This window comes from Furipterus horrens, unplaced genomic scaffold (genome assembly GCF_987537825.1).
Source record: "Furipterus horrens unplaced genomic scaffold, mFurHor1.1.pri manual_scaffold_5, whole genome shotgun sequence".
NCBI classification, from domain to species: domain Eukaryota; kingdom Metazoa; phylum Chordata; class Mammalia; order Chiroptera; family Furipteridae; genus Furipterus; species Furipterus horrens.
The window spans coordinates 187686593-187697902 of record NW_028327175.1 but is presented as its reverse complement, the minus strand read 5'-3'; the positions used below and the strand labels follow the sequence as shown (position 1 = coordinate 187697902).

At 42.3% G+C, this 11310-nt stretch overlaps 1 protein-coding gene across 2 annotated transcripts in view; it reads left to right on the top strand.

Annotated features, from left to right (window-relative positions):
- The first annotated feature begins 349 nt into the window (after positions 1-349).
- XPNPEP1 (X-prolyl aminopeptidase 1) overlaps positions 350-11310 on the top strand; it is a 55443-nt gene continuing 44482 nt past the window's right edge. The window contains exons 1-2 of one of the 2 annotated variants that reach the window (XM_090278559.1): positions 350-467; positions 9109-9197. In XM_090278559.1, coding sequence (XP_090134685.1) covers positions 436-467; positions 9109-9197 — 121 coding nt within the window. In that variant the 5' untranslated portion in view covers positions 350-435. The remainder of the gene's footprint in view (positions 468-9108; positions 9198-11310) is intronic. The other variant, XM_090278560.1, reaches the window with a different exon arrangement.

The following is an 11310-nucleotide window of genomic DNA, read 5'->3' as shown; positions in this document are numbered from 1 at the left end:
GAGAAGTAATTTTGGGGACAACTCTAAAACCTGGGGAAGTGAGACCCTGCTGCGATACCTCCAGAACTGATCACGTGCCCCTCCTCTTCTCCTTCCTTGGAGGCCGGCTCTTCGTGCCGCAGCCGTGTCAGCTGACAAAGCTCTTTTTTTTCCTCCTTGGGGAATGGTGGGAAAAAATGAGCAGAAATGACGCACCGCGACACGATGTCCACCAAGAAAAAAACGGGCGGAAAACGCACAGCCCGAGACTCGGGTAGTGGGCGGGGCCTGCAGGTGGGAGGGGCCGCGGCGCTCGAGCACGCCATGGACGAGGGCGTGGCCGACCCTGCGCGAGCCTGCAGCTTGCTCGCTAGCCCGCGTCCCTTCCTCCATCCCTTCCGCGGTGATCAGCTGGTCTGTGCACCCCTTACGTGGATTGGGGCACGTCACCGCCGAATGGCAGCCTCCAGAAAGGCACCGCGAGTAAGGTGAGGAGACTGCCAGGGACCCAGCGTCCGGGCAGGGTGCGGCTCCCGGGGCTCGGGTGCCCCTGTGTGTCAGTGCGGAGGGCTGGGACAAGCGGGTGAAGAGCAGCGGGCGACCCACTGCCATCTGATGAAGGCCGGGGCTTGCTGGAGCCCCGCTGGGGGAGGGAGCCAGGCAACGGACAAGTTCCGGTTTGTTTTCGGCGGGGCCGCAGGCTCCCCGAGCCCAAGTCCGGTCCCTGGAAGAGTGTGTTCACTGAGCCGCTGTGTTCGGCCCGAGGGGGCGGTGGCTGTTGCTGCCCCGGCCCAGCAGGAAGGCCACGCTGTTGCTGGAAGTTGACGTCCCCTGAAGCTCCTCCGGAGAGCTCCTGCCCTCGCCCCTGTACCCTGGGAATCTAATCCTCCAATTACAACCCTGACAGTATTGACACAAGCAACTCTCCTTATTGATCTGTCGCCATAACAAATATAGGCATACACGGGCCCCTCCACACCCAAATGGTTTCTGAGTCTATGGAAGGCAACACTTGGGCATAATCTCCAGGAAACTCCTACCAGTAACCTGTCCTGTCTTTTCATGGGATACAGGAAGGTGAGAATAATAATTCCCTGGTCTCACATTAAATTCATTTCAGCCTGTTCTCCCCCCACAGCCAGGGCGTACTTATCAGAGCAGCTAACAAAGTGAGAGACTGAGAGACACATTCAGAGTTCACAAAGGCCAGAAGCCAGACTCCCTGGAGATCCACAGGGGGTCAACCAGCCTCTAACCATTTGAAATTTGAGTGAACATGCTTGGTTGGCAGCATGGCCGGGCTCACTTGCTGAACACACACCATGGCTTGCGCTGGTGTTTGTAAATGGACAGATCACAGAACAACCTTGACTTGGACTTGCTACAGCATGTTAGGAATGAGAACCATGCATGCCCTATGGAAGGGTGAGGTGAGAGGTGTGGCAAACCCGCATGTGGAAGGAGCTGCCCGTATGTTAAACGCTGGAAATGGGATCAGGCAAGTGAATAATGATGAGTTAGGTCCTAGGTGGAGAGGTAGCCTTTGAGGACCAAGGTTGTCTTTGCTGGGTTCATAGAATCACAACATTTTAGAGGCAGAGGGGTTCTTCAGCCTCTTTACACAAGAGGCTACTGAGAGGCTGAGAGAAGGGGTCTTGGTGGCAGAATTTGAGTGCCATTCAATATAAAACTGACTCAGTTTAGGTGATGGAAATTGAACTCAAATTGACTGAGATAAAAATGGGTTGAGCTGGCTTCTAGTGCAGCTGAGTCCAGTAGACCAACACTGGCATCAGACTTCCCTCTCTTGCACATATCCTGGTCCTGATTTCTTCAGTGTTGGCTTCATTGATAGGCAGGCTTTCTTTATAGCAGGTAATGACAGTTCTAGGCTGACAGCCCCAGCAGAAATAGAGCCTTCTTACTCAATGGTTGGAGCAGAAATCTCAGCTCTGATTTCCTCTGGGTTGCTTTGATCTTTTTGACCATTCCCAATCCAGTCATTGTGGCTGGAGGGATGGATTGACCAAGCCTTGGGTCCCAGAAGTTCGTGGGTGACTCATCTCAACTCTGTGGGCTGAAAATGGAGAAGAGACATTCTCAAAAGGAAAACCAAGGTGCTCTCTTCAAGTGAAGAAGAGATGGATTCTGGGTAGGCAAAGACAACATCACCCTTGGACTGGTTTCATTCTATCCTTGCCTCACCACACAAGGCGTGATTGTCTTAGTGGCCCTCATTTTGCCTCATCCTGAGTGGTAGATTTCTCATCATGGGCTGGGGGAAGTGGGAAGGTAACAAGAATCTTGCAGGGCTTTCTTTGAAAAGAGAGAGGGCGAAAAATGTGCCGTAGCCCTCTTAGGCAAAGATCGAGCAGGACGATCTCTGCATGCTTCGTTCCTCTTTCCCACCTCATAACACTTCATGATGTTGAGAAGGTGCAGACTGAAGAAGTCCTGGGAAGAGGAGGAGCATTGAGTGTAGCTGGGGTCTCTGGACTCTAGTTCTAGACTAACACTGTCACCAAATAGCTGTGAGGACTTAAGCAAGTTATTTAATCTCCTTTTTGGATATTATGAACAATATTGTCATGAACATTTGTATACAAGGTTTCATGTGGATTTATGTTTTCAATTTCCACACCTAAGAGTGGAATTCCTGGATCATAGGGCAACTCTATATTTAGCTGTTTGAGGAACTCTAAGTCACATTCCTACCAGCAATGCCTGAGGTTCTAGTTTTTCCACATCCTTGCCCTTACTTGTCGTTGTCTGGTTTCTTCCTTCCTAGTGGAGGTGAAGTGGTATCTCCCTGTGGGTTTGATATGCATTTCCCAAATGTATAATGCTGTTGAAAATCTTCTCATGTGCTTATTGGCCATTTACATATCTTACACATTTGTATATCTTAGACATTTAAATGTCTATTCAGAGCCTTCAACCATTTAAAAATTGGCTATTTGTCTTTCTGCTGTTGTTGAGTTGTAATAGTTATTCATATGAACTGTACACTAGATGCTTACCAGGTATGTGAGTTGCAAGTATTTTTTCTCATTTTATGGATTTGTTTTTTCACTTCCTTGATGGTATCCTTTGAACCATAAAAGTCTTTCATTTAATGATATCTAGTACATATATCTGTTTCTTTTGTTGCTTGTACTTTTGATGTCATATCTAAGAAATCATTGCCTAATCCAAGGTCAGGCAGATTTATGCCTGTTTTCTTCTAAGAAAACATTTTTGCCTATGATCTATTTTGAGTTAATTTTTTTTTTTTTTTTTTTTTAGTTTCTCAAAGTTCAACCTGTCTTTAATTTTTTTCCATTTTTTTATTGTTGTTCTATTACAGTTGTCCCATCTTCCCCCATTGCTCTCCCCTGCCCTGCCTATGTCACCCCTCTTCCACAGTCAATCCCCGCCCTGTTGTCCATGTCCATGGGTCATTTACGTTAGTTTCTTGACTAGACCCTTTGCCTTCTTTCCCCTTTTCTCCCCGTTTCCCCTCCCCTCTGGTTACTGTCAGTCTGTTCCTTGTTTCCACGCCTCTGGTTCTATTTGCTCATTTGTTTTGTTAATTAGGTTCCTGTATTAGGTGAGATCATATGGTATTTTTTTTTTGCCACCTGACTTATTTCACTAAGCACAATACTCTCCAATTCCATCCATGGTGTCGCAAAAAAGCAGGAGTTCTTTCTTTCTTTCTTCTGCATAGAACTCCATTATATACCACAGTTGTTTGATCCACTCATCGACTGATGGCCACTTAGGCTGTTCCCAGCATTTGGCTATTGTAAATAGCACTGCTATGAACATAGTGATGCATAGGTTCTTCTGAATAGGTGTTTCAGGATTCTTCAGGTATAATCCTAGCAGTGGAATTGCAGAATCAAAAGGCAGTTCCATTTTTAGTTTTTTGAGGAAATTCCATACTATTTTCCATGGTGGCTGCACCAGTCTGCATTCCCACCAGCAGTGCACTAGGGTTCTCTTTTCCCCACATCCTCCTCAACACTTGTTTGTTGATTTGTTAATGATGGCCATTATGACCTGTGTGGGGTGGTATCTCATTGTGGTTTTAATTTGCATCTCTCTGATGGCTAGTGATGTTGAGCTTTCTTTCATATGTCTACGGGCCCTCTGTATATCCTCCTTGGAGAAGTGTCTGTTCAGATCCTTTGCCCTTTAAAAAATTTTTGTATCTGGTATGAGGGTAGAGGGTATAATATTTCTAGTGGATATGAATGGTATCTTTATTTTATTGCATGTGGATGTCCAGTTGTCCCAGCCTCTTCATTGAAACGACTGTTTTTCTCCATTGAATGGACTCATGGACATGGACAAGGGTGTGGTGATTGCTGGGAGGACGGGAGTATAAGGGGACTAAATGGAAATGGAAAAAACAATAAAAAATTTAAAAAAGAAATAAGTTATGAATAAAGTTAATTGACAGTAAATGTGTGAGGGTTATCTGAGCTCTCAATTCTACTTCATTGATCTGTAAGTCTGTCTTTATGTCAGTACTACACTATTTTGATTACTACAGTTTCATTAGCTTGGAAATCAGAAAGGGTGACTCCTCCAAATTTGTTCTGTTTCAAGATTGTTTTGACTATTCTGGATTTCTGGCATTTCCATAAGAATGTTAGGATCTGCTTGTCAATTTCTGCATAGAAACTAACTGGACTTGATGAGTATTGCACTGACTGTAGATTATTTTGGGGAATATTGCCATTTTAACAATATTAAGTCTTCCAATCCATGAACATAGAATGGCTTTCCATCTATTCAGGTGTTCTTTAATTTCTTTTAACAATATCTTGTAGTTTTCAGTGAGTAAGTTTTGTGTGTCTTTTACTACATTTATTGCTAGGTATTTATTGTTTTGATTCTATTATAAATGAACTTTTCTTATTTTATTTTTGCAATGTATATTTCAAGTATATATAAATACATTTGATTTTTGTATGTTGGTTTTGTATCCTTCATTCTTGATGAGTTTATTAGCTCTGATTTTTTTGTGTGTGTATGAGTTCTTTAGGATTTTCTATATTCAACATAATGCCACTTGCAAATAGGTAGTTTTACTACTTTTTTTCTAATGTGGCTGCCTTCTATTTCAGTTTCTTGCCTAGTACAATGTTGACTAGAAGTGGCAAGAGTGGACATGTCAGTCTTGTTTGTAATCTTAGGGGAAAAGCATTCAGCCTTTTAACATTAGGGATGGTGTTAGCCATGGGTTTTGTAATATTTTTGATCAAGCTGAGGAATTTCTCTTCTAGTTTATTGAGTACTTTTATTATGAAAGTGTGTTGGATTTTGACAGTTGCTTTTTCTGTCTCTGTTGAGGTTATCATGTAGCTTTTGTTCTTTATTCTATTGATATTGTGTATTACATTTTTTTTTTTTTTTTTTTTTTTTTTGGTATGTTGAACTGATCTTGTGTTCCTGGAATAAATTCTACTTGGTGATGGTGTCAGATCCTTTTTATATTTGCTAGTATTTTTTAGGGTACTTGCATTTATATTTATAAGAAATATTGAGATGTCTTACTTTAAAATGAAAGAATATATGGTTACCCTAGTAAAGAATGTCTCATTCTTTCCAATGAAATTAAAATAGCAACAGGGACTTCTGACCAAGATGGAAGCCTAAACAGACATGCTGTGTCTCCCTCCACAACTAAAGGGGAATACAACTACCTCAAAACTAGAGACAACCAGAAGTTCCAGAAAACTGAGTGGCATGGAAGTCCAATAAACAAAGGTATAAAGAAGAAATATCCAGACAGGTAGGAGGGGTGGAGCCAGGGCAGAGAGGATGCAGTATGGTGGTGGCAGCAGCAGTGGCAGTGGCAGTGACAGGCTGGCGGAAAGCACCGTCACACATTTTAAAAAGTAGGGAGGGACATCTGGGGAGTGCTCCCAGCATCCAGACCAGACCACACAGCTCACCGTTCCAGCGCTTGGGAAAATCAAGCCTCATTGCTTCTGACTGTGCAAGCCAGTGGGGGTTGGGGTGGAGGAAGAAACTGCTCATCTCTCAGTAGAGTCTGCTTGTTTAAAGGGTCCCCACCATCCTAGAACATTCACAGACCCACCCACTCTGGGAACTATAGCCAGGGCAACAGCTAGAGAGGCGCCAGTCCCATATAGAAGTGGGAGGAAGTGCCTGGAAAAGGGGTGAGTGCTCAGCAAGCGGCATTGTTCACTCTCAGACCCCTCTCCCATACACAGCGCCACAACATGGTGAAATGGGTCCCCCTGTACTGACGAATGTGTAAGGCTCCGCCCCTTACAACGTAACAGGTGTGACAGCTCTACCTAAGACACCCAGGCAGACAAATGCAGGAGCCTGTCAAGATGGGGAGACAGAGAGGTATGGCCCAAAAGAGGGAATGAATCAAGGTTCCAGTGGGAGAACTAAGTGACGAGATAGCGAACCTAACAAACGAGGAGATAGCCAACCTAACAGATGTAGAGTTCAAAACACTGGTGATGAAGATGCTCACAGACTTGACAGATATGCTTAAGTATGGCAAATGCATAAGGGAAGAAGTGAAGGCTATGCTAAATGAAATGAAGGAAAATCCACACAAAACCAATGGTGAAGGGAAGGAAACCGGGGTTGAAATCAACGATTTGGAACATAAGGAAGGAAAAAACAGTCAACCAGTACAGAATGAGGAAACAAGAATTAAAAAAATGAGGAGAGGCTTAGGAATCTCTGGGACAACTTTAAACATGCAACAACCGAATCACAGGTGTGCCAGAAGGAGAAGAGGAGGAGCAAGAAATTGAAAGCTTATATGAAAATATAAGCTTTAAATTTGACAAAGGAAATAAATATGCAAGTCCAGGAAGTACAGAGAGTCCCAAACAAGCTAGCCCCAAGGAGGGCCACACCAAGACACATCATAATTAAAATGCCAAAGGTTCAAGATAAAGAGAGAATCTTAAAAGCAGCAAGAGAAAAGCAGAGAGTTACTTACAGAGGGGTGCCTATAAACTATCAGCTGATTTCTCAAAAGAAACTTTGCAGACAAGAAGGGACTGGCAACATGTATTCAATGGGATGAAAAGCAAGGACTTACAACCAAGATTACTCTATCCAGCAAAGCTATCATTTGGAATGGATGGGAGATAAAGGGCTTCCCAGACAAGGTAAAGCTAAAGGAGTTCATCATCACCAAGCCATTATTATATGAAATGTCAAAGGGACTTAAGAAAAAGATCAACACTATGAACATTAAAATGACCACTAACTCACAACTATCAACAACTGAATCTAAAAAATGAAAACAAAATCCAACGAAGCAAACCAGAATAGGAACAGAATCATAGGCATGGGGATCATTTGGAGGGTTATCAGCTGGGAGGGCTGAGGGGTTCAGAAATGGGAAAATGGTGCAGGAACTAAGAAGCATAATCGGTTGGTACAAAATAGACAGGGGGAAGTTAAGAATAATACAGGAAAGGGTGAAGCCAAAGAACTTACATGCGCGACCCATGGACATGAACTAAGGGGGGTGGGATTGCGGGAGGGAAGGGGACTACTGGGTGGAGGAGAGCAAAGGGAAAAATATTGGGACTTAATAATATAATCAATAAAATATACTTTAAAAAAATAGCAACAATCTGAGGGCAGGCCTGGAGTGACTGCTGAAAAGTCTGGCTTTCCGGTTCTGGCTGTGTGAGCTAATTTGGACCCCCCTCCTTCTACCAACACATAAAAATGTGGTAAAATTATAACAAAATTACCTTTAAATTCACAGCTGAATAACATATCAAACCCATGTTGTAGCCTAACAGGCTCCTGATGTCTCTCCGGTCTTGTCTCCCAACCACTTACTTCCCCATCTCCCAACACACTGGCCTCCTTGCCTTCCCTTTGGGGCACCAGGCGTCCTCCTGCCTTAGTACCTTTGCACTTGCTGTTTTCCATTTCTGAAATGGAGGCTTGAGCCCTCGCTTTTATTTATTTATTTATTTTTAGGTCTCTGATAAAATGTCATCTGTTAGCAAGGAGGCCTTGCCCAGCAACCCCATATTAATAACCTTTCCCCTTACCTCTCTGACCTTCTGTTCTCCTTGTCCCATTTTACTTTTGTTCATAGAACACATACTTACTACCCGACGTACTATATTCTTGTTTTGTGTCTGTTGTCTTTCCTCTCCCATCCTTCCCTACCAATAACCTCCCTCCCTCCCCACCATGTAAACTTCTCGAGGTTGGAGATGTTGTATATTTTGTTCACTGTTGCGTCTAGAATAGGGCCTGGATTATAGAAGATTCTCAATAAATATTTGTTGACTGAATGGACTTGAAAGAGAAATCCTCAGGTACCAGAAATATACTTAAAGCCTACATTTTTGGGGAACTAAGCTGTTAAGCTGAGCCTTGGGGTAGTTATCCGGTGCTTTAAGCCTTCATACCAGGGGTCCAGGGTGTCAGACTATCCCCATAAAGGGACAGGAACTTGTGTGCAAATCTCCTAGCTAAGAAGTTAAAATAAAAGTTAGTCTCAGAAGCAAAAAACAGTGACAGTAATGCTTGTACAATCCAGGACACATTCATTCTCATAGATACAATAGTCTCTACTGAAGATAAATTCTTACTAAAAGATTACAAAGCCTACAAGGAATGATCCTCCAGGAGGGAGCCAGTAGACCCATCACACTTGAGGATTACTATCCCCAGGCTTTCTAGTGGAAAGTCTGAAATGGTTTATAAAATAAAGGCCCCACACAATTAAAGCTAAGAGAGGGAAGAGAAATCATAGTGAAAGAATAGGAAACCATAAAGAAAGAACAGGCAAATTTGAAAAAGAACCAAGAATTTGGGTATGTGACAAAGTCATTGCAAAACTTTTTATCCTAGTTAAAGAGAAGATTAGACGTAGCTAAAGAATATTCATGAACTACAGGCTAGGTCTGAGAAGGTTTACCTGTCATGGTGATGTTTTATCCGCAGGTTTTATCTGAGGCTTTTATTTATTTCATTATTGATAACTGGGGAGAGAGTTCTTTGGAAGCACAAAGGAAAAGTGCTCAGTCAAGTTGATAGCCTCTGACTAAGCCTTGCCACGTTTACTGTGGTCAAAGTCTGCAATATCCTGTTCTTTCTCTTCTGAAGGGCAAGTCACCGGGATTTTCAGCTGAAAAATTTAAGAATAATCGAGCCTAACGAGGTGACACACTCAGGAGACCCAGGTGTGGAAACAGGTAATAATTTTGCCTAGTATTTGATGGAACATCTGAAAAGGGTTTTAGATCCTCTTGCCTCAACCTCAAGGTGGGAGAAAAGAGCAGGTAAGGGGCTCATAATTGATTATGGCTTGGGTGGGAGGATGCACATCTGGAAATTAGAAGCCATTTTGTTTCTTGGCTTCCTGGGTAGTTGGTTACTGTTTCCAAGTATTTACTACCTTTTTCTTTTTCTTTTTTCTTTAGGGTGGTGAGTTAAGAGACTTAAAGTTACTGCATTTTCCATTCCAGGGGTAGTTGTGGTGATAGGTTGTTATTGAAAAAGTCCTAGTCTAGGTTTTCTAATCTCTAATATAATCCTGTATGGACTTCCATAAAGGTTAGCTTTCAGTTTTTACCATATGATTATGAAATGAGCAAAGTTTGTAATATAAAGGATGGGACAAAAGTAGGTTTATAGTTGTGAGTGTGTGAAATGCCGAGTTTGTTCTTATATTATTATTTATTAATTATTGCATTATTTTTCATATGAACCTACTTTTGCCCCTCCTGTATTATTGTGCTTTGTAAAGTGAATGTACATTCAGGAAAATCTTTTTGGGAAAAAATTTTGGAACTATCTGTTCTCCCCAGAATTGGTTAGTTGTATTGTTGAGTTGCCAAAAACCTGAATTCTGAAAGGTGATTATTTCTGTGTTTTTAGCCCTTATAAGCCACTGCCTTTCCATGGACTACCCAGGAGAATCACAGTGTTTCCTTTTAGCGGAGTGAAAAATCCATCCCTTGAAGCACACAAGATACTATGACAAATCTCTCTTTGGAAGATGAGTGCTAAAATTGCAACACATTTTGGGCCATATTAGGAGGGAGGAGAGGAAGAAGAAAGGAGGACTAGCGGGGAAGTAAAGGGAAAAAGTGATAGAACCATCAGATTCAGAGGTTGAAAACTCTTTTTATTATATATGAAGAAATAGAGCAGGGAGTTCAGTAGTCTGAGGTTGCAGATTCCAGCTGGAAACCAGAACCCACTTATTTTGGTGCCCTTGCTCTTAGAATGCTTTAAGAGAGCCTCTGTTATGGTCCCCTAGATAATATGGTGTAATAGAATATGAACTAGGGAATTAGATAGATCTGGTCCTGGTCACCTAATAATCCAGGTGACTTGGGCAAGTATTTAACTCCTGTACCTTTATCTGAAAGATGGGAATAGTGAAACCTCCCTTGGAGGATTATTGTGAGAATTAACCAGGCCCTTGGCCCTTGCTCAGTGGTGGGGTAGAGAAACAAACCACCACCTCTAAAGCTATTGATACTAGAAGAGGAGCTTCACATCTGTGCACCTGTTAAGATGCTGAAACTGGAGAAAACCAGCCCCTTCTATTCTTATAGCAAGGCATGTAGGAATTCCAGCTGGTGTTTCAGATCCAGATTTAAATCATATTTCTTGAGCTCCTACAATGTACCATATGCTATGCATGTTGCTTTCACACATGTTGTCATATTAAATTCTTCTAGCCACCCAGTGTGGTGAAGAGGGTGTGCTTTTCATGTACTTTCAGGGAGTGAAAAGTCTTGTTCATGATAAAGGTTGAAGGTTTAGGAGCTAATTTTTAAAAGCAGATCCGCATATGAAAGAGACTTTTAAATGAGTCATTCATTTTAAAGCATGATTTAAAAATACCTGGCTGTGTATGGGCTAATGTTACATCATGGACTAGGTTTGTTGCTCTTGGCTTTCCACTTCCCTGCACACCCTGATTAGCTCTTGGCTGCTTCTGACATTTCTGAAAAGTAATGGGATGTGGAATGAACAGATGCTCTAACACAGCATCTTCTAAGATCCTAGGTTTCTTTCACTGAAGGTTCGTTACTGTTTATTGAGTCTGAAAAGATCATAGATACAAAGTTGTATATTCATTCGGCCATCTTTGAATGAGCAAAGATGACATGGATAATCAATTCAGAGATGAAGATGACATGGTCCCTGCTTTAAGGAGAGGCAGTATATACACCTGTTGTACCATTTATCACCTTTATGTCATAGTTAGTTAATAGTGCATCTAACTCTTAATAATTGTAAGCAGATAACATTGACTATGTGCCAGGCACTGTTTCTAAGTGCTTTATATAT